General features: G+C 48.4%; 1 protein-coding gene across 1 annotated transcript in view; it reads right to left on the bottom strand.

Moving 5' to 3' along the window:
• AGBL1 (AGBL carboxypeptidase 1) overlaps positions 1–22,476 on the bottom strand; it is a 264,433-nt gene that overhangs the window by 43,091 nt on the left and 198,866 nt on the right. Inside the window, exon 22 of the mRNA XM_070400703.1 lies at positions 14,140–14,303. Coding sequence (XP_070256804.1) covers positions 14,140–14,303 — 164 coding nt within the window. The remainder of the gene's footprint in view (positions 1–14,139; positions 14,304–22,476) is intronic.

Below are 22,476 nucleotides of genomic sequence, written 5' to 3'. Positions count from 1 at the left end.
CCCTGGTCAGGGCACATGCAGGAGGCAACCAATCGATGTGTTTCTCTCACATTGATGTTACTCTCTGTCTTTCCCTCTCTCTTCCACTCTCTCAAAAAATCAATGGAAAAATATCCTCGAGTGAGGATTAACAAAACAGAGAACAACAACAACAAAAAGCTTTGTGCCAAATTTACAAATTAAACTTTATCATAGTTATGTATGCGTAGGAAAAAAAACACATAGTATATATAGAATTGTGTACTATCTGTGGTTTCAGGCATCCACTAGGGGGATCTTGGAACGAAGCTCCCTTTAGATAACAGGGAACTATTGTTTTAAGGACTAGAGACCCGGTGCATGAAAATTCACGCACGGGGGGGGGGGGGGGGGGGGCAGTGTCGGGGTCCTCAGCCCAGCCTGTGCCCTCTCGCAGTCCGGGAGCCCTCAGGGGATGTCCGACTAAAGGCTTAGGCCGGCCTAAGCCGTCAGTCGGACATCCTTAGCGCTGCCGTGGAGGTGGGAGAGGCTCGCCAGCTGTGAGCCTGGCTTCTGGCCGAGCAGCGTTCTCCCGTGGGAGTGCACTGACCACCAGGGGGCAGCTCCTGCGTTGAGCATCTGCCCCTGGTGGTCAGTGCGCGTCATAGCGACTGGTCATTCCCCTGTTCGGTTGATTTGCATATTAGCTTCTTATTATACAGGAGGATGAGCAATGAAGTTCCTTAATATTTTCTGCAATCGCCTCAGACAAAAGGGAGGGCGGGGAGGAGGAGAATAGGAGCAAATGGGTTTTAATATAGTAAAAACTCTATGATGATGGCCCTGCCGGAGGGATTTCATGTCTGTGATCCAATTGGCTTTCCTAGGTTTTTTTTTTACTTCGGTAGATGGCAGACTGTCTGCAACCACCTTCCTTTGCTGCTTGCTCCTGGCACCTGCCCCTCTCCCTGGCATCAAACATCTGGGCGCATTTGACAAGGCTTTTGCCGTCATCTGCCAGACGGCGCACACGTGTGTCTTTCCAGGGTCCCATTTTCTGCAGCGAGTAATTGGCCGACACAGCGAAACAAAGTGTCATTTTATTTTACATAATGGCTCTGTGTAAAAGGACGCGCTAATTCGGCGCCGAAAAATAATAATCACGGGCTGGGGGGGCGCGGGGGGGGGGGGGGACCGCACGTGCGAGGAGGGAGCGTCCAGGGAAATCTTCGCTCGCACACCAGCTCGCTCTTGCCCCCCTGCAGCTTGCCGGGGGACACCAGCACCCCCTGTAATTAGGCTTGTTGTTCTGCTTGCAAACTTGAGCTGAAAGAGTCATTCTGCCTCGTAAGGAGCCGCCGGTACCTCCGGGAACCCACCACACAACAGCATTATTTAGAAAATGTTTTGCTCCCATATCGCACAATCTATCTCTGTTCTCCCTTTTGTCTCCACTTCTTGTTAATAGAGAGAACTGTCGCCGGGGACGGGGGGGGAGGGGGGGGCATGCTGGCTTCAACTGCATACGGATGACTGTGTACAATGTGAAATAAATGTCTACTAAAAAAAAGAAAGCTACAGCAATATGAAATGATTTTCCCTGAATAATAATACGATTTTGAACAAGAAAAAACAAACAGAAAGCCTAGGTAAATAGATTGGGCAAGATGATCCTATTGCCAGCAGTTTCATTTTATTAATGAGGTTGCTAAAAAAAAACCTCCCTACAGGAGCCTAACAATTCAGCACCCAGGCCCCTGGACAGCGCCCTCTCAGCAAGAAATCTACACAAAACCACCCAGTTGAATGGAAATTGAGGAACAAAGAATGATTTTCTGTGGTAACTCCATAAACCAAAGATTCTTTACATCCTACCACTAGCTACTTTTTTCCGGCTTGAAAAACAAAAAAAAACAAAAACAAAAACAAAAAAAAAACAAGCACAAAAAACATTTTCTTCGTTGTTCCCTAATGGTGCAAGATAGAATTTCAAACAAATCCATGCCAAATAGCCACTTTTTAACCCAACCTTCAAGCCAACCAGCTGTGGGTGACACATATCAATAAAGAATTGAAGAAAGAATTCAGGGTTTCTTCTCTTTGAAAAGGTGAATGGACTAAATCCCACCCCTAAATAAAAGAAATGAAAACGAAGGGTTTTCTTTATTATTATGATACATTTTAACTTATACCTCGGGGTTGTTATGGATCCTAAACATGCTGTCATCCAAGGAGAAATTCATATTTCTTTTTGAAAAGTGTATTTTTATTGATTTCAGAGAAGAAGGGAGAGGGAGAGAAATCATTGATAGACTGCCTCCTGCATGCCCCCTACTGGGGATCAAGCCTGCAACCCGGGCATGTGCCCTTGACCAGAATCAAACCCTGACCTCCTGGTCTATAGGTTGATGCTCAACCACTGAGCTGAACTGGCTAGGGCCCTAGTTTCATTTTTTAGTACCATCCATTCTTTCAATTTGTAAATCTAGTTTAGCATCATTATGTGTCATAGCTTCACATCATACAGAAAAAATAATAACCATTACCTAAAGCTAAGGGCTTCATTTTTTTAATGCATAAAAACTGCAGAGCAGGACAAGACTTAAGGTAAAGCCAAGAATATAAACCCCTACTCAGGTCAGGCTGGTGTGGCTCAATGGTTGAGCATTGGCCTATGAACCAGAAGGTCATGGTTCGATTCCCAATTAGGGCACATTCCCAGGTTGCAGGCTCGATCCCCAGTAGGGGGCGTGCAGGAGGCAGCAGATCAACGATTCTCAATGATGTTTCCATCTCTCTCTCCCTCTCCCTTCCTCTCTGAAATCAATAAAAAAAATTAAAAAAATAAAATTAATCCCCACTCAGGTTGGAAAAATAACCATCACTTAGCATACCTCGAATGTATTCCTTCAGCTGATCACAGTTGCATTGAATTATACTATTATTCAGCTCCTGGGTCTCCACATTTTCCCATAAACATAAAATGAAAGGGTTGGCAAAGATTTATGCGTTCATTTATTTTTTGCGTACCTCCTGTGGCAGCAAGCATTGTCCTAGGTGCTAGGAATATATATAGGTTTAAACAAGGCAGATCAAGTTCCTTCTCTCATGGATTGTACATTCTAACTGGGGATGGGGGGGGGGGGGGGAGACAGATGATACTAAATTAAAAGTGCCATAGTAGTAAGACTACGATTGCTACTTTAGGCAAGGTGGCCATAAAGTCTGCTGAACCGGTGAAATTGAAGCTGAGATTCTGACATTTAAACCGAGGCTCGAATGTCAGGAGGAGCCAGCGATGCCACAATGTGTAGGAAATGCAGACACTGCAGAAGGGATAGCGAAAAAAAAGTTAAGTCAGGACTGATGTACTTCAAGCTGTTTAAGTCAGGACTGATGCACTGTGGGCTGTTTATTTAAATTATGACTGATGCATTGTGGGCTGTTTATTCAAGTCAGGACTGATGCATTGTGGGCTGTTTATTCAAGTCAGGACTGATGCATTATGGGCTGTTTATTCAAGTCAGGACTGATGCATTGTGGGCTGTTAAGTTAGGACTGATGCATTGTGGGCTGTTTATTTAAGACAGGACTGATGCATGTTGGGCTGTTTACTTAAATTAGGACTGATGCATTTCAGGCTGTTTAAGTCAGGACTGATGCATTGTGGGCTGTTTAGTTAAGTCAGGACTGATGCATTGTGGGCTGTTTAGTTAAGTTAGGACTGATGCATTTCAGGCTGTTTATTCAAGTCAGGACTGATGCATTGTGGGCTGTTTATTCAAGTCAGGACTGATGCATTGTGGGCTGTTTATTCAAGTTAGGACTGATGCATTGTGGGCTGTTTAAGTCAGGACTGATGCATTGTGGGCTGTTCATTTAAGTTAGGACTGATGCATTTCAGGCTGTTAGAGAAACAGACTATCTACTGGAAGAACAGCTAAACAATTTCGTCTATGTTTCTTTGAACTACTGGCTAGTAACTACACACAAAATAGAATAAAATCAGATGAGAGCACGGGAAAACCTCAGAATCATTACACTGAGGGAGAAAAAGCCAGAGGGAGGGCAGAAAAGGAATGCATACTATGCGATTCCATTTATATAAATTTCTAAAAACAGAGACTAATATGTAGGGAAAGAAGGGGAATTAATGATTGCCTAGGTGAGCGATGGATCACAAAGGGATTCGAGGATATTTGAGTGGGGGGGGAATGACAGGAACCATTGCAATTTGGATTGTGGCGGCAGTTTCATGAGTGTATGAGTATACGCCGAAATCTGTCAAATTCCATATGTTAAGGATGGGCTGGTTCTTGTACATAAATCACACCTTAACAAAACTGCAAGAACATCAGATTTGTTTTTCATGGGCAATCTTCGGTGGTTTCTCCTATACATTTCCCTTGGCGATCTAACCACTGAGCAACGCTGGCCGGGCAAGGACACTGATTTATGTACTAGCAGATCACATTTCACGGCCTACGTTGCCCCCTTTGTATCGGCAACTGCTCTACAGGATCCCTATTTCTCAGGCTGATTTACAATGCACTTTTTAAGCCTGGTTTTGGATTCAGTGACCTGTATTTGAATCACAGATTAGCCATACAGCAATGACTCACGCCGCTTTTATCAAACCCGCAGCGGGCGACGTCTCCGTGGCCTCATCCTTCACACAACAATTAATAATGACTTCTCGGGGCTCGCTTTATTTAAGAGGATGTGTGTCAAATCCTCCTATACCTCCGGGCACGCGGCATTCCCATTATCATTACTCTACCTTTTCTCGTTGTTTATTCTGTCACCCAGTGGCACAGCACAGGGGAGCTCGCAAGCCACATAACACAATGACAAATACCAAAGCCATCATCAACATATTAGCGCTAATAGACTTTCCGTTCTCGCGGCACTGAAACAATATTGGCGCCCGCTAAATGATCTCGTCTCCAATCCGGGCGCCTCTCGCCAATAACAGAATCGGCACGTCGGTGACGACCGATCACATGTCCGAAGACATTTTTCTTTTCTTGCTAGGACGCACTCGAGGTCTGAGGTGGACAGACTTGTCTAAAGGAGTCTGAGGGACCAAGTATTGGTGTTTCACAGCCCCTTTCCCCTGAGGCATCCGCCTCTAGGAACACAAAACAGTACATATTGGGATTCCCAATACGGGTATTCAAGGTCCCTCTTAAAGGATCCTCTCGTACCAGACTCTGCTTCCGACGTTGGGGTAGTTGGTTTGACCTCCTTCCCGCCATGTTGTTCCCCCTGCAATCGGCAACATCCACTTCTGATCACATCCCCCTTGCTTTTCTCTGTCTGTTGTTTATATTTTTAAGTATTTTTTATTGATGTCAGAGAGGAAGGGAGAGGGAGAGAGAGATTGAAACATCAATGACGAGAGAGAATCATGGATCGGCTGCCTCCTGCACGCCCCCTACTGGGGATGGAGCCCGCACCCGGGCATGTGCCCTGACCGGAATTCGAACCATGACCTCCTGCTTCATAGGTCGATGCTCAACCACTGAGCCACGCCGGCTGGGCTCCCTCTGTTTTTCTGTTACCTGCACTGTTAGTTAAGCTTCTGTTCCCTCATTATCTACTCAGCAGGCATTGAGAAAACCTTTCATTTTCATTCAATCAAACAGGAGCTTTGTACCACTTGGCATAAGTCAACGGCCAAGCCTTTTATGTCTTGAATTCAGGGTTGCAACCTTAATCCCCACGTTGGAATGGGAGGACGTAGCCTTGAGAATAAACATGGGGTATCAGAGCTGAAAGGAATCTAAGGGTCCCTATTTTTAAAGCTAAGAAATCTGCTCAGCCAGCGTGGCTCAGTGGTTGAGCGTTGACCTAGGAACCAGGAGGTCAGGGTGTAATTCGAGGTCAGGGTGTAATTCCCGGTCAGGGCACATGCCCGGGTTTTGGACTCGATCCCCAGTAAGGGGGGCATGCAGGAGGCAGCCAATCAATGATTCTCATCATCGATGTTTCTATCTCTCTCTCCCTTTCCCTTCCTCTCTGAAATCTTTATTGTTCAATGTATTATATAAGTCGCCTTTTTTCCCTGTTGAAGAATATATTTTTCAATCAACAAAGCCTTCCTGTTAAAATGTATGCAAGTCAACAGAAAACACAGTGATAATTTTAAAGTACTTGTTGGGGGGGCAATCGCAAAATGTCAACCAGGCTTTTTTTTTTTTTTTTTTTTTTTTTTTTTACCTTTTTCAAAATGAAAGGAAAACTTATTCAGACAAACAAAACCTGAGAGATTTCATCACTAGCAGATTGAAAATCAAGAAATGTATTTTAAAAAGCTCTTCAGATGGAGGAAAAATTATATCAGATAAGAATTCAAATGTACATAAATGAATAACTGGTGTCAGAAGTTCTTTTTTAAGTTTTTTTAAAAAGAAGAATCAAGAGGGAAAAAAAGTACTCCTCTAAAAATTAATGAAAAGCCATTAATTAACTTAAAGCATGCATGCCAGGCAGACTTCTTAAATAAAACATCCTGTTTGGGAGGACTTCAAAGGTTTTTACCCGCCTTCCACTTTTAGAATTAACAACAACCCAACACCAGGGCTGCAAAAGGCTGCCATGAATCTAGACCAGGGGTGGGCAAACTTTCTGACTCGAGGGCCACAATGGGTTCTTAAACTGGACCGGAGGGCCGGAACAAAAGCATGGATGGAGTGTTTGTGTGAACTAATATAAATTCAACGTAAACATCATTATATAAAAGGGTACGGTCTTTTTTTTTTTTTTTAGTTTTATTCATTTCAAACGGGCCGGATCGGGCCCGAGAGCCGTAGTTTGCCCACGGCTGATCTAGAGAGTAGGGAGAGGACTGAATTCCTTTCCCGGGGGCTGGAGCCTATGCTATGTCCAGGTACTTATAGATTACTAGAGGCCCGGTGCATGAAATTATTGCACTCGGGGGGTCCCTCAGCCCGGCCTGTGCCCTCTCACAGTCCGGGAGCCGATGGGCCTAAGCCATCAGTCAGACATCCTTAGCGCTGCCACGGAGATGGGAGAGGCTCCCACCACCACCGCTGCGCTTGTTAGCTGTGAGCCCAGCTTCTGGCTGAGCGGCCCTCCCCCTGTGGGAGCACACTGACCACCAGGGGGCAGCTTCTGCATTGAGCGTCTGCCCCCTGGTGGTCAGTGCACGTCATAGCGACCGGTCGTTCCTCCGTTGGGTTGATTTGCATATTAGCCTTTTATTATATAGGAGGATCGACAGGAGAGCAGCCATTCAATCGGTGGCGCTGGAGGCAGAGGCAGAAGATCCCCAGTGTTGGCGGGCAATGGGTGCATCACGGAGCTCCACCCAGCAAGCCACTTCAACTCCCTGGGCTCCCGGGGAACGGCTGGTGAACTAGGAATTGCTGTCGGTTCCCTTTCAAGGTAACATTTTGGAAACAGCACGTGCAATTCGAAGAAAATGCACCTTCTGTCCTCGCTGGTTTGGCTCAGTAGATAGAGCATCGGCCTGCGGACTGAAAGGTCGCATGCCTGGGTTGCGGGCTCGATCCCCAGTCAGGGGCGTGCAGGAGGCAGACAACCCATGATTCTCTCTCATCATTGATGTTTCTCTCTCTCTCTGCCTCTCCCCTCCTCTCTGAAATCAATAATTATATATATAAAAAGAAAATTCACTTTGGCTCCTCTCCGTCGGCAACGTCTTTCATCTCGTGTGTGTGAATTCTCGTCTCTAAGGGTTCGGATACATTCACCCCGTGGTGATGTGCATGCAACCTATGATGCTATACATTGATCTTCCCTTAGCAGCATTAAAACAATCGAGGGATATTTCTGGATTTTAAAACGAATACACAAACACACTCAGACATGTCTTCACCCCGATGCCTACCTCAAGGAATTCTCCAGAGAAAGAAGCGAGTAAGATTCGTTTGGGATTATACACTGACTGGCCCCCATCTCTGCCCCTGTGACCGCATATTGCTAAAGTCCCAATCAGCATGTGTATGGCATTAATGATTCTGCTTCTGTTTTCATTCATTCACAGAAAGGCTGAATGTCATAAAAGATAAGAACCTGACCTTAGAGTTAGAATGGGGTTCAAGAGCCAGCCGTCTCCTACAAGAATCCTGACGCTTGGCAAACGTCTTGACCTCCATTAAACTTAATCCCCTTGTTTGTAAAAGGCGACGCTAAAAATAGCATCCCCTTAGCAGCATTGTTTATACGATTAAGTGAGATAACACTCATAAAATCCCTAGCACAGCATATGGTGTATGGGGAAGCTCTAAGGAATGTTTCTATTATTATAATCTTACTAGAGGCCTGGTGCATGGGTTTGTGTACCGGTGGGGTGCCTCGACCTGGCCTGCGGGGATTGGGCTGAAACCGGCTCTCCAACATCCCCCGAGGAGCCTCGGATTGCGAGAAGGTGGTTCTCGGGTGACGCACCCCGGAATCGGGCTCCCTCCTCTCTGGTTCCGGGTGCGTCCCCCGAGAACCACAGCTGCCAAGTCACCGCAGCTCGGCAGCTCCTGCGTTGAGCGTCTGCCCCCTGGTGGTCAGTGCGCCTCATAGCTACCGGCCAATCGGCCGGTCAGCTGGTCGCGTAGGCTTTTATATATATACTAGAGGCCTGGTGCACGAAATTCGTGCACAGGTAGGGTCCCTAGGCCTGGCCAGCGATCAGGGACAATCAGGGCCTTCCAGCTGCCGGCAGGGGCCTCCCTTTGTTCCGTGCTGTCCCCTGGTGGTCAGAGCACATCATAGCAAGCGATTGGTCTCCCGGTGGAACTCCCGTGGGGACAATTTGCATATTAGGCTTTTATATAGATAGACTAGAGGCCCGGTGCACAAAAATTTGTGCACTCGGGGGGGCGGGGGAGAGTCCCCCAGCCCGGCCTGTGCCCTCTCACAGTCTGGGACCCCTCGGGAGATAACGACCTGCTGGCTTAGGCCTGCTCCCGGGTGGCAGAGGGTACGCCCAATCCCTAGGTGCAGCCCCTGTTCAGGCTCAGAGCAGGGCCGACTGGGGAGTTGGGGCGCCGCCCCGTCATGCACATAGCAGGGCGGATCGGGAGGTTGCGATGCCACCTTCAGTCACGCTCAGGGTAGGGCCGATTGGGGGGTTGGGGCACCGCCCCCTGTCATACTAAAGGCAGGGTCGATGGGGAGGTTGCGGCGCCACCCCCTGTCACACACAGAGCAGGGCCGATCAGGGGGTTGGGGCGCTGCCCAGGTCACTCACAGAGCAGGGCCCATCAGGGGGGTTGGGGCTCCGTACCCTGTCACACACAGAGCAGGGTCGATCAGGGGGTTGGGGAGCTCCCCCTTGTCAGGCACAGAGCAGGGCCCATCAGGGGGTTGAGGAGCTCCCCGTCACTCACAGAGTAGGGCCGATAGGGGAGCTGGGGCACCGCCCCGTCACACACAGAGCAGGGCAGATCAGGGGGTTGGGGCGTTGCACCCTGTCACACTCAGGGCAGGGCCAATGGGGAGGTTATGGCTCTACCCTGTCACACACAGAGCAAGGCCCGTGGAGGGGGATTGGGGCGCCACCCTCTATCACCCACAGAGCAGGGCCAATTAGGGGGTTGGGGTGCCGCCACTGTCACACTCAGGGCAGGGCCGATGGAGAGGTTATGGCTCTACCCTGTCACACACAGAGCAGGGCCGATCAGGGGGTTGGTGCGCCGCACCCTGTCAAACACAGAGCCGCAGGGCAATCAGGGGATTGGGGAGCTCCCCCCTAACAGGCACAGAGCAGGGCTGATCAGGGGGTTGGGGCGCTGCCCCCTGTCACGCTGATTCCGGTGCCGGGAGGCATATTACCCTTTTACTATATAGGACAGAGGCCTGGTGCATGGGTAGGGGCTGGCTGGTTTGCCCTGAAGGGTGTCCTGGATCAGGATGGGGGTCCCCACTGGGGTGCCTGGCCAGTCTGGGTGAGGGGCTGAGGGCTGTTTTCCAGAAGCGGGTGACTGAAGCTCCCAACCGCTCCTTTTTTTCTTTTTTCTTTTTTTATTCTGGGCCAGCTTTAGCTCTGAGGCCTCGCTGCTGAAAACATGGATACAATGTTGCGGTCCGGCTTGCTGAAGCCTGACTGAATGAAAGCCAGTTTCTGGGGTTTTGTTTAGCTTCTTATTTGCAACATAGTACATAGTTGCTTAGAGTTGCAGCTGAGAGGCCGGCAGCGGCAGGCGGGGAACGTTGGAGTTCGCTGTCACTGGAGCAAGCAAGCCTCCCTGCTCACTTCAGTGCATGGCTGCCAGCCGCCATCTTGGCTGACAGTTAATTTGCATAAGGATATGCTGATTAGCCAATGGGAAGGGTAGCGGTCGTACGCCAATTACCATGTTTCTCTTTTATTAGTGTAGATAGATAGACCTGTATATGAACATGCTCTTTATTTTCATGGTTTCATGGTAGTCCAGAAAATTAATCAACAATGTTCTTTCTTTTTTATTACTGCTAGGAATTTGGGTTGTTTGAACTTATTTGGAGATACATGCCTCGTTGCTATAAATACCTACATATTAAATATTGTTTTTCTGCTCAGTTTATGTTCTTGAGGGATAGTCCAGCTGGAAGCGCAGGATGAAATAGGAGTTTTTTTATGGACCTTCTTGCAAGTTGCCAAATTCCCCTCCAGAGAAAAGTAAACCCATTTACAGAGAGCCGTGTGACATTATTAAACTCTTTCCTCACAGACACACTAGTTATGGGTTTTCATTATTTTTTACCCAGTTATTGTAGAAAAATCAGCATAAAATCAGACCCAAAACACTCAAATTTGCCTTTCTGTAATGACTACCAATTCAACTGGGTATATATAGGAAAACTCTATACCATCTTCACAATTTTTCTGAGAACTTAAAACTGCTCTAAAAAATAAAGTCCATTAAGAGGGGAAAAAAAAGTGTTTAGAAGGAAGTGACAAAGAACGCCTATAATTGTGATTAAAAGGATTGTATATACTTTTTTTTAGAGGGAGAGAGAGAGAAACACCCATGTGTGAGTGTATATCAATCGGCGGTCTCCTGCACGCCCCCCACTGGGAATCGAGCCTGCCTTCCGGGCAACCTTTTGGTACACAGTACAACACCCAACCAACTGAGCTGTACTGGCCAAGGAAAAACCATATACTTTTTTAATCGTGTATTTTTTTAAATACATATATATATATTTTTATTGATTTCAGAGAGGAAGGGAGAGGGAGAGCGCGAGATAGAAACATCAACGATGAGAGAGAATTACTGATTGGCTGCCTCCTGCACGCACCCTACTGAGGATGGAGCAGCAATCTGGGCATGTGCCCTGGTCGGGAATCGAACTGTCACCTCCTGGTTCATAGGCCGACACTCAACCACTGAGCCACACTAGCCGGGCTCATGTATCTTTTCAATTGTTGAAATTATAATTATGTTTTCTGAAGTCTAAGAAAGATGTTCATTGTCTTGTGTTGCCTTTACAGGACTAAATTCACTTATCCGGATGCTAAGGGAAGCCCTGGTTCCTCGGGGATGCCAGTGTGGGAGAAAAAGCAAGAGACTGAGCTATCGCCAAGGTTTCTCTTCCTCTTCACGGAGGGACACACGGAGATTGGGAAGCTCAGCTGAGAAGACCAAGAGGCAACGAAGGGACACAAACCCAGACGGACGAGGCTGACTCGGCGAAACCCTTCAATGACTCTGCAAAACACCTGTCTCACTGGTCACCAGGCGCCCACCTCCCGAAGAAAGCGCAGAATCCCAGCAGACCCTCTGCAGTGCTGTCAGGGGGTAAGACGGAGGGAGGAAGAGGCAAAAGAGGAACGGAAAGTAGCAACAGGTGGCCTCGGACCCATGTGTCCTGTTTCAGCTCCAGCTGACACTCCATTGCCGGTCGTGGGGGAGGGCACGCGAGACAGGGAGCCCAGGTTCTCAGGATGACCCCCACCGCAGCCACTGGGTCGGGCGCCTGACACGGAACCCGTTTGACACGAACTAGAAAAGGCGCCTCTTTGATGGATGTCCTCTTGTTCCAGTTTACAGGCAACTAATTCCCGCCGCATCGGATCCAACGGGCGGGAACGATCAATTCAGAAAAAGCGAGCGACGCTGGGGCTGCTCAATCTTCCCTCTCCGAGAGCCACCGTGGAGAGGAGAGGGGAGGGAAAGGGAAGAGAGAGAGGGGAAATGCGGGCATGCCTGCACCCACGAGAGCTCCGCAAAGCAAATTCGAGATGGACAAGTCGAAAGACACATCCTGGCAGGTGGAGGATCTCGCTGTCAGAGGGAGAGACGGACACACCAAGAGATGCTGCCAGGCTGGTATAGCTCAGTGGTTGAGCATCGACCTCTGAACCAAGAGGCCTCACCGGTTCGATTCCCGGTCAGGGCACATGCCCAGGTTGTGGGCTCGATCGCCAGTAGGGGGCGTGCAGGAGGCAGCGGATATCAATGATTCTCTCTCACTGATCTCTCTCATTGATGTTTCTATTTCTCTATCCCTCTCCCTTCCTCACTCTCTAAAAAATCAATACAAATATATTTAAAAACAACCACCACCATGAGATGCCAAACAGGCCCAAGACTCCGGGCGCTGGGGGTGTGGGAGGGACCAAGGACGGCGGGAGGAAGTGGTTGGGGTGTCAAAACCAAAGAAACCGGCCGCAGCCACTCCAGGGAGCGGGGTCTGCGTTTACTTAAGTTGCCGTGGTCTACGATCTTCAACACAACGTGACGGGCGCGTCCATGAGTGCACGTGGGTAATTAAGTGTCAGGGAAGCGAGCACCCCCAGAAGCAGTACAAATCGATGCCGCCAGACCGTGCCAGGCTCCACCGACCAGCGATGGGGTGAGAAGCAGCCGGGAATAGCATCCGAACAGCCGCAGGAGGAAAATGAGTGAAAATGAGCTGGAAATCAGACAGACGCGAAGCAGGCGGCGAGATTTTCCCATCATTCATCGGAGGCACTTCCTCCCCCAGCAACTCCACGGCTGCATCCATCATCCCCTCGCTCCGAAGGTGGCCAAGGTCTGAGCCCGGCGTTCCCGGCATCTCCTGGTCCTTTCTTTCCTCTCGTGGGCCTTTAGCATCCCCGCCTCCCCCTGGGTCTGCTTTGGTCAAGTCTGAAATATGTGTCTACCCTGAAGACCATCAGAAGGGCTTCTTTGGATAATGGCTCTCCCCGTCTTGACCCGCTCATGATCGCCACAGCCCTCAGAGACCCGCCTCTCCCAGCCACGGCTCAGCCGGGCTCCCCGGGCCAACGCGTTAATCACCTTTACATGGTCTGAGAAGCGACGTTGCTATTTAAGAAGATGAAAACATTTCTTGCCCCCAAGTGCCTAGATATTGGCAATCATATTGTCCCCCTACCATTTTTTTTTTTAAATTTCAGAGAGGAAGGGAGAGGGAGAGAGAGAGCTAGAAACATCAATGAAGAGAGAGAATCATGGATTGGCTGCTTCACGCACACCCTCTTCTGGGGATTGAGCCCATAATCCAGGCATGTGCCCTTGCCCGGAATCGAACCCGGGACCCTTCAGTCCCCAGGCCAACGCTCTATCCACTGAGCCCAACCGGCTAGGGCTCTCCATATTTTTTTTTTTGCCAAGTAATAGATGACTACAAATAATACCCATACATACATAAACATAACTGACATATCTATCTATCTATCTATCTATCTATCTATCTATATAAACCAGTGTCCATGATGACCAGGACGACCAAACGACCAGTCGCCAATGAGGTTCATTGAGCACCTCTAGGTCCCTCCCCCTCGGCCCGCAGGCTCCGATCGCAGCAAGGCGGGCGGCGGGTGGGTGGGCGGGGATGTGAGCAGCTGCGGGCTACCGCAAGATTTCACGCGCTACGCCTCTAGTATAGACATACGCCGCATCTTCTCACCGTCAGCACAATGTGTTCACAATGCACATTTACAGACACAAATAGCCAATAAAATACAAATGCGTCTGCATCGGATGTGTGCGCACACGCGGCATTCTCCCCGTGTTTTCGGCAGGAAGTGAGGACGCTGGGGTGGTGGCTGAAGTGAAGAACCCGCGTCCTTACCTTCATCTGGCGGCTCCTCCAGATTTGTTCTCTGTCAGAGACCCCTACGTCCGCTGGACTCACTTTCTGAGACCTGCCCCCGCCCCGTGGAAACACAGAGGTACCCGTCCCGCCGGGCCCCTGCGAGCATCCTACCTGTGCAGCTGCTGGTCCAGAGCCCCGTCCTGGGCGTTCAGCAGGGATGCAGCGTGGGTCAGGAGCTGCCGGCTGCAGCTGGCGGACTTGAGTTCCAACAGGAGGAGGCCCAAGCAGAACATGGCTCCCATCTCCTCCAGCTCCCGGGTCCCAAACTGCAGACCCTGCAGGGAGAGAGAGGCTGACAGTGAGCAGGCTGAGCGAGGACCCTCGGAGACGGGGAGGGAGGTCTCCTGAACGCCCGCCTGCCCGCCCGCCAGCCACGGGGATTGGGAGTGAACGGTATTTCTCGGGCACAGTTCCGTGGGTTTTGCCGTGTGCTTTGCAGACGGACGGATGAATCTCGAGCTGCGTTGCCAGGACACCCGGGGTTGCATAAAAGTACCCCAAAGGCAGAAGAGTGGGTAAGGACGCAAAAGTCATCTCCCCCCACTGAGGTCAAGGCAGTAGAGTTTAAAAACAGTTCACTGCCCAGCTGGCATGGCTCAGTGGTTAGAGCATCAACCTATGAACCAGGAGGCCATGGTTTGATTCCCAGTCAGGGCACATGCCCAGGTTGCAGGCTCAACCCCCATCCAGTAGGGGGCGAGCAGGAGGCAATCAATCGATGATTCTCATCGCTGCTGTTTCTACCTCTCTCTTCCTCTCAGAAATCAATAGAAATATATTTAAAAATAAAAAAAAAGAGGAGTTCACTGCTGCCCTGGCCAGCGTAGGTCAGTGTAGAGCATCAGCCCACGTGCCAAAGGGTCGCAGGTTTGATTCCTGGTCAAGGGCACGTACCTGGGTTGCAGGTTCGATTCTCAGTCCCCAGGTTAGGGCACATGTGGGAGGCAACCAATCAATGTATCTCTCTCATATCTGTCTCTCTCTCTCTCTCTCTTATTCTCCCTTCCTTCCTCTCTTTCTAAAAATCAATGGAAAAAATATCCTTTGGTGAGGATTAAAAGAAAAAAAAGATTTCACTGCTGAAACCAAAGTTTGTGAAGAAATACCCTTTTTTATTCTTCCAAACAGTTACCAACCAGGGGAGAAAAATGAGGGAGGATCCTTCAGTCCCAGAGCTGCCACTTAATGTCTTGCCTTGGAGGGGAAGTCATCTGACCTGTCAGCACCTCCATGTTCCCATCTGTATAATGGGAATAATAATGAAAATCATAGTAATACTCCCTATCTCATGGAACTGCTGAGGTCATTCGGGGAGCTTACAATATATAATAAATTCAGATTATACCTTGGCCCATAGCACATTATCCAAGTCTTTACCACATCATCCAAGTGGCCATTATTATCACCAATAATAGCAAATGCTTATATAAAAGCAACGGCCAAAATAATACTTGAGACACACAGTCCTTCTTACAACCACGGCCAAAACTATGGCCTGCTCTCACGACTGTCATTTGTCATTACTTGACAAGTTTCAAACAACTCAATAAGAAAAAAATGAGCCATAAATATTAGGAAAATAAATCACATGATCATTATTTGAGGGCTGATTATGGACTAAAACCAAAGAAATGAGGCGAAACAGAAACTCTATTAGATATAAGGCAAGAGCTGAGTAAGTAGACAAGTTACAAATTAAATATCCCCCAAAATCAATTTTCTTTCTATAAACCTGCAAAGTAAATTATTAAGGATAATAAAAATTCCATTCACAGGAGCAGCACAGCTATACAGTATCTAGGAATGGAATTTAATAGTAAATACCCCAAAGGCTGTATGATGAACCCCTGGAGTTTACCAACGGATAACAAGGGAAATTTAAATAAATGAAGAAATGGGTTGAATTCTGAGAAAGCAAGGCCCAGCCCCATGTAATATCTATTCTCCTTATGTTAATCTATCAAAGCACAGGAAATCAAAATGCCACTGGGCAATTTCAGAATTGGCAAAGGAATTCCACTTTAAAAGACCCCATGGCAACCATAACCAGTAATATTATCAGAATAAAGAGTAAAAAAAAAAAAAAAATGGCCCAGCCAGCATGGCTCAGTGGTTGAGCACCGACCTATGAACAAGGAGGTCATGGTTCAATTACCAGTCAGGGCACATGCCCAGGTTGTGGGCTCGATCCCAAGTGGGGGCGTGCAGGAGGCATCCAATCCATGATTCTCTTTCACCACTGATGTTTCTTTCTTTCCCTCTCTCTCCCTTCCTCTCTGAAATCTATAAAAATAAATATATATTTTTAATCCTCACCTGAGGATATGTTTCCATTGATTTTATAGAGAGAGTGGAAGAGAGAGGGAAAGACAGAGAGAAACATCGATGTGAGAGAAACACGTCAATTGTTTGCCTCCTGCATTCACCCCGATCAGGGCCCTGGCCGGGGAGGAGCCTGCAAGCGAGGTACATGCCCTTGATTGGAATCGAACCTGGGACCCTTTAGTCTGCAGGCTGATGCTCTACTCACTAAGCCAAACTGGCTGGGGCAAAAATATGTATTTTTTTAATAAAAATAAAATGTTTAAGTACTTGGAGTTCATTCAAATTCCAGAAATTAGTCTTAAGAGATTGGGAATAAATGAGGCAGGGAATTCATTTAAAAATCGTGCCTTCCTTCTGCCCTTCGACCTCCTCCCCACCCACATCTGCTTCCTGTGTGGTCGATACGGCCAAGCAGTATATGCCCCGTTTGCACAAAACCCGTCGCCGACCCTGCGTGACGCTGGGGCTACATCCCCACCCCACCTCCCCCAGATCTAGTCACTGAACAGAGCTCTCCTCTTCCTCTGGAATGAGCCTGCAGGCCGACCTCAGGACTCGCAGCTCTTCAGCCACAGAAGTTCAGACTAGAAGGAGCCTGTGATATGCAAATAGACACCTTCATCTCCATGCAAAGGCAAGGCTTCCCTTAGTCCAGGGTTGGTAGTGAACCTGCTGCCACTCGCATGAGGCGGGGGCTTTGAGAGGGAGGTGTGAAGTGGTCCCTTCTTCTGACTCCAGCGTGTCAAACTCCAAGGCCAACACGGGCCCAATAAACAAGGTTTAGGTGTATGTGGGCCGCAAGAAAACAGAAGCTTCCGTTTTCACAGGAACGTAGGTTTATGTCGATAGAGACATGCTGAATGCAAAGGGCCGAGATAAATGAGTCCAAGTTAACATAAAACAATAAAACATTTTAATAAAAATTAATCGTTTTTCTCGGAGATGAACATAGAAGACACTGAGTAACTACACAGATGAATAAGCGTCACACAAATAAACCTATTTTTCTTGTTCTCCGAAAGCGAAATATTTCCTGTTTCACACACCCAACAGGTCAATCCAAGACGAATGATGTGGCCATCGGCTGCTAAAACATTCACTGCTGGTATTCGTGGAGAGAAATGGTGCGCTTGTGTGTAAGGCATATAAGCGAAATGAATGCAGCACGATGATAGTCATCAGTCATTAGCGAACGTTATAGTTCGTTATTAATAACTAGAGGCCCGGTGCACAAAAATCTGTGCCCTTGGGTGGGTCCCTCAGCCTGGCCTGTGCCCTCTCGCAGTCTGAGACCCCTCAGGGGATGACCACCTGCTGGCTTAGGTCTGTTCCCCAGGGGATCGGGCCTAAGCTGGCAGACAGACATCCCTCTTGCAGCCCGGCAGCCCTCGGGGGATGTCCACTTGCCAGCGGGGAGCAGGCCTAAGCTGCAGTCGGATATCCTTAGCGCTGCTGAGGAGGCAGGAGAGGCTCCCACCACCACCGCTGTGCTGACAGCCGTCAGCCTGGCTTGTGGCTGAGCAGAGCTCCCCCTGTGGGAGCGCACTGACCACCAGGGGGCAGCTCCTGCATTGAGCGTCTGCCCCCTGGTGGTCAGTGTGTGTCATAGTGACCAGTCATTCCCAGTCGTTCTGCTGTTAGGGTCCATTTGCATATTACCCTTTTATTATATAGGATTATGTATAACTGGATATTGTCAAAATTAAGTCACGAAATTTTTATTAAAACGTTTCTTACATACAATTATATTGGCTGGGCCACAAACATATTCATCGTGGGCCGCATGTGGCCCATGGGCCGCGAGTTTGACATGCTTGTTCTAACTCCTATGTTGCAATGTTGAGGGCCTCCTGGGTTAGACCTAATCAAAGGTCAGGAGGAGGAGAGGCCCAGTCTCGCGGGGTGGGGGCAGTTGCCCTCCAGGGTGGGGGGAGGAGGGGTGTATAATTGTGATTCTTGAGACTCACTTCTCACTCTCTTCTGTAATGCCTGCTCACACCAGCGCTTTGTAAGGATTCTGAGAATGTTTCCAGGGACGATACCAAAGGAACAGATTTCTTGTTGCTATGTCTTTACTAGACCTTAAGGTGTCAGATGCTAACCTCAAAAGAAAAATAGAGTCCACTAGCAAGGCTCAATCAGCATCTACCTATGGACCAATGATGAGAGACAATCATCGATCGGCTGCAACCCGCCTTCTACTGGGGATCAAGCCAGCAACCCGGGCACGTGCCCTTGACCGGGAATCGAACCGTGGCCTCCTGGTTCATAGGTTGACGCTCAACCACTGAGCCACGCGGACGGGGCCAGGACAGAGCATTTATTTCTGCTAGAAACTATTCCCTACGGATCTGAAAAAGTCACCTGCATTTAGCAATGACACCAAGTCTTTCTCTGGCATTTTTATATCCTCCTCTTAGTCCCTTTCCCAGCCCATGGGCTAATGGATTTCCACTCCCAACATCACCCCTAATCGATATGTGTATACACACAGACACATACACACACAGAGCAGTGTCTGCATCTTGTAGCTTTCCACACGCCCCCAACGTCTGCCCGAGGCTGGGTATAAATAAATCGACAGCCTGGTTTCCCACTCGGGCCATGAGAGAACGCCGCTTTCGAATACTAATCAGAAGCACCAGCAAAGTGAGGACAGGCCGTGTCAGGGAGCAGTAGAAACCCCGTGCTTACTGGGGCCAGAAAACCAATTAGCCAGAAGCAATTCGGTTGGCCTTTGGGGCGTGTGCAACCAGCTGTATCCTAGCTCAGCGTCTCCTTCTCCGATACGACTGGGGGACCAGAGACAGGGGCTACTTAGGCTGCAGGAATGTAATGGAGAAAGGAGCATATTAGCCAAAGAAATGAAACCGATAGCTCAGCCGGCGTGGCTCAGTGGTTGAGCGTTGACCTATGAACCAGGAGGTCACGGTTTGATTCCCAGCCAGGGCACATGTCCGGGTTGCAGGCTCAATCCCCATCCAGTAGGGGGCGTGCAGGAGGCAGCTGATCCATGATTCTCTCATCGTGCATGTTTCTATTTCTCTAACCTACCTCTCTGAAATCAATAAAAATATGTGTTTTTTAAAAAGGAAAGGAAATGAAACTGATAAATGAGAGGGATGAGGGTGTGAGAAGCAATCCTTGGTGTGAAAGGAACCAGGTGATTGTCCAAAGAAATAGAAGTCAGAGAACCAACGTGGCTGAGGTAGGAGAAAGAACTGGGGGGACAGATTTAAACAAACAAAGACAAACAGAATGTCATAAGGAAGGGAGGGGAGAAGCCAAAAGTCTAGGACATAAAAACTATTCTTAGTTGCCCGGATGGCATGGCTCAGGGGCTGAGTGTCAACCTATGAACCAGGAGGTCTCCGTTTGATTCCCCACCAGGGCACACGCCCGGGTTGTGGGCTCCATCCCCAGTAGGGGGCGTGCGGGAGGCAGCCGATCCTTGATTCTCTCTCATCATGGATGTTTCTCTCTCCCCCTCGCCCTTCCTCTCTTAAATCAATAAAAATATATTTTAAAAAGGGAAAAAAAAAAAAAAAAAGATGTTACACTCCCACCCGAGCAAAACCAGATTGAGAAGAGATTCCATAGCGGCAACCTGTGGGTGCCTGCGGCCATCGGGAACCCCTATCTGATTTGATGGTTACAGACGTCTTCAGTCCAGGGAAGGATGTGTCTGATCTCTGTTTCCCGGTGACTGGCTGGCTGGCCGGCCTGGCAGGACCAGGTAGGTCATCAGGACAGCCTTCCCCTGAAGGGCACTGGGAGGTCAATGACCACAGCCCTCCTCCAAAAGAACGTCAGTGACCCCTAGAGGACGGGCTTGAAATAACAAGAGGTGCTGACAAGCCTTCCTGGCCCCTGCCATCTGCTATCTCTTAGGAACACAAGTTGAGTCCTAATGTAAAAGTTTTTTAAAAACCCACTGCGGTGCACTCTATACAGCTTTGCTCAGGGTCCAGGACTCATGAATATCATCTCTATTTCTTTTTTTTAAACAATTTTTTAAATATATTTTATTGATTTTTTACAGAGAAGAAGGGAGAGGGATAGAGAATCAGAAACATCGATGAGAGAGATCGACCAGCTGCCTCCTGCACGCCCCCCAGTGGGGACGTGCCCGCAACCAAGGCACATGCCCTTGACCGGAATCGAACCTGGGACCCCTGAGTCCGCAGGCCGATGCTCTATCCACTGAGCCAAACCAGTTCGGCTCTATTTCTTTTTTATTGAATTCAGAGAGGAAGGGAGAGGGAGAGACAGAAACATCAATGATGAGATTTAGAGAGAATCATGGATCGGCTGCCTCCTGCATGTCCCCTACTGGGGATGGAGCCTGCAACCCAGGCATGTGCCCTGACTGGGAATCGAACTGTAACCTCCTGATCCATAGCTCAATGCTCAACCACTGAGCCACACCGGCCGTAACTATTTCTTTACAAGATGGATGCATTGCATACAAGTCCATGGACCAAGAGCCATAGACCACTACTGGATCCAGCTGACAGAATGTTTCCATGTGTTTGTTTTTTGGGCCCATGCAGTATTTTTCTAAACGAAATGACTTACCCATGTCATAAAAGTTAGAACTGTTGGCATTCTAAATAAGTACCATAGAAATATTTTTAAATATTTGTTATTGATTTCAGAGAGGAAGAGAGAGATAAAAACATCAATGATGAGAATCATGGATCGGCTGCCTCCTGCATGCCCCCTACTGGGCATGTGTCCTGACCGGGGAATCGAACCTTGACCTCCTGGTTCATAATAGGTCGACGCTCAACCACTGAGCCACACTGGCTGGGCTCTGGCCTCCTCCACGTGTAAGACTATCTCGGGCAAAGACACTGTTCGCAGCATCGCGTGTACGGCTGAATTGGAGACCACCAGGGCCCACAAAGGTGCTTCTGTAATTTCTCAACGGTGAACCCAAAGAATCCTGGGCCTCACCACCGAACCCACCGAAATCGGAACCCCGAGGCTGAGGTCTGTCTGATGAGATGCATTTTTTTAGCACGATGATTTCACGCCCATTAAAATCTGAGACCGACATAATGGCGCTGTGTGTTGGAGGGACACAGGATATAGAGGAGACGAAATCCTGAAAACACTCGAGTGAGTAATATTCGAACCTCCTTCGCAGCAGCAAGCCAATTTGGAGATCTGAACCCAGAAGTGGTAGGGGATTTACAAATAACTGCAAGGTTGTTTGTTTGTTTTTTCTCCCTCTCAAGAATCACTGCTCTGCCAATGAACTGTGAAGCCAATAAAATCCCCGACTTAGACTTTCCGGGATTTGGCCTTGGCAGAGAGCAGCAGGGTGAGTGAGACTAGCCTTAAGCTACAGAAAATCATCCGAGACCCACATGTATATTCAGAATCCGTAGGTCTGAGCGACCAGGGTGCTCGAGCAGGAAGAATCTAGATCAGTGATGGCGAACCTTTTGAGCTCGGCGTGTCAGCATTTTGAAAAACCCTAACTTCACTCTGGTGCCGGGTCACCTATAGAAATTTTTTGATATTTGCAACCATAGCAAAACAAAGACTTATATTTTTGATATTCATTTTATGTATTTAAATGCCATTTACCAAAGAAAAATCAACCAAAAAGATGAGTTCTCGTGTCACCTCTGGCACGCATGTCACAGGTTCACCATCACTGATCTAGACAGTGTGCTGATGCCATACTGCCGGCCAATTTGTGATTCGACATTAGTTATTGGAGCGCGACAAATCTAAATCATGCCGGTATCTCACCTCAGAGTTTTTAAATTCAGGTGTTTTTTTCTGTGCCTTTTTAATTTTTAAAAAAATATATTTTTATTGATTTCAGAGAGGAAGAGACAGAGAGAGAAGCATCATTGATGAGAGAGAATCATGGATCGGCTGCCTCCTGCACGCCCCACACTGGGGATGGAGCCTGCAACCTGGGCAAGTGCCCCGACCAGGAATCGAACCCTGACCTCCTGGTTCATAGTTCGATGCCCAACCACTGAGCCACACTGGCCGGGCATAAACCCATTTTTTTTAAATTATGAATTCGTTTGCCTCTTGTATGTAAATATACGCAAGTAACTGTGACTGACTGCCACATCGGAAGCAGGGAGCAGTGTG

The sequence above is a fragment of the Myotis yumanensis genome, unplaced genomic scaffold (genome assembly GCF_028538775.1).
Source record: "Myotis yumanensis isolate MYYU_CA2020_CCGP unplaced genomic scaffold, mMyoYum1.0.hap1 SCAF_20, whole genome shotgun sequence".
Lineage (NCBI taxonomy): Eukaryota > Metazoa > Chordata > Mammalia > Chiroptera > Vespertilionidae > Myotis > Myotis yumanensis.
This window is presented reverse-complemented; position numbering and strand designations above follow the sequence as displayed.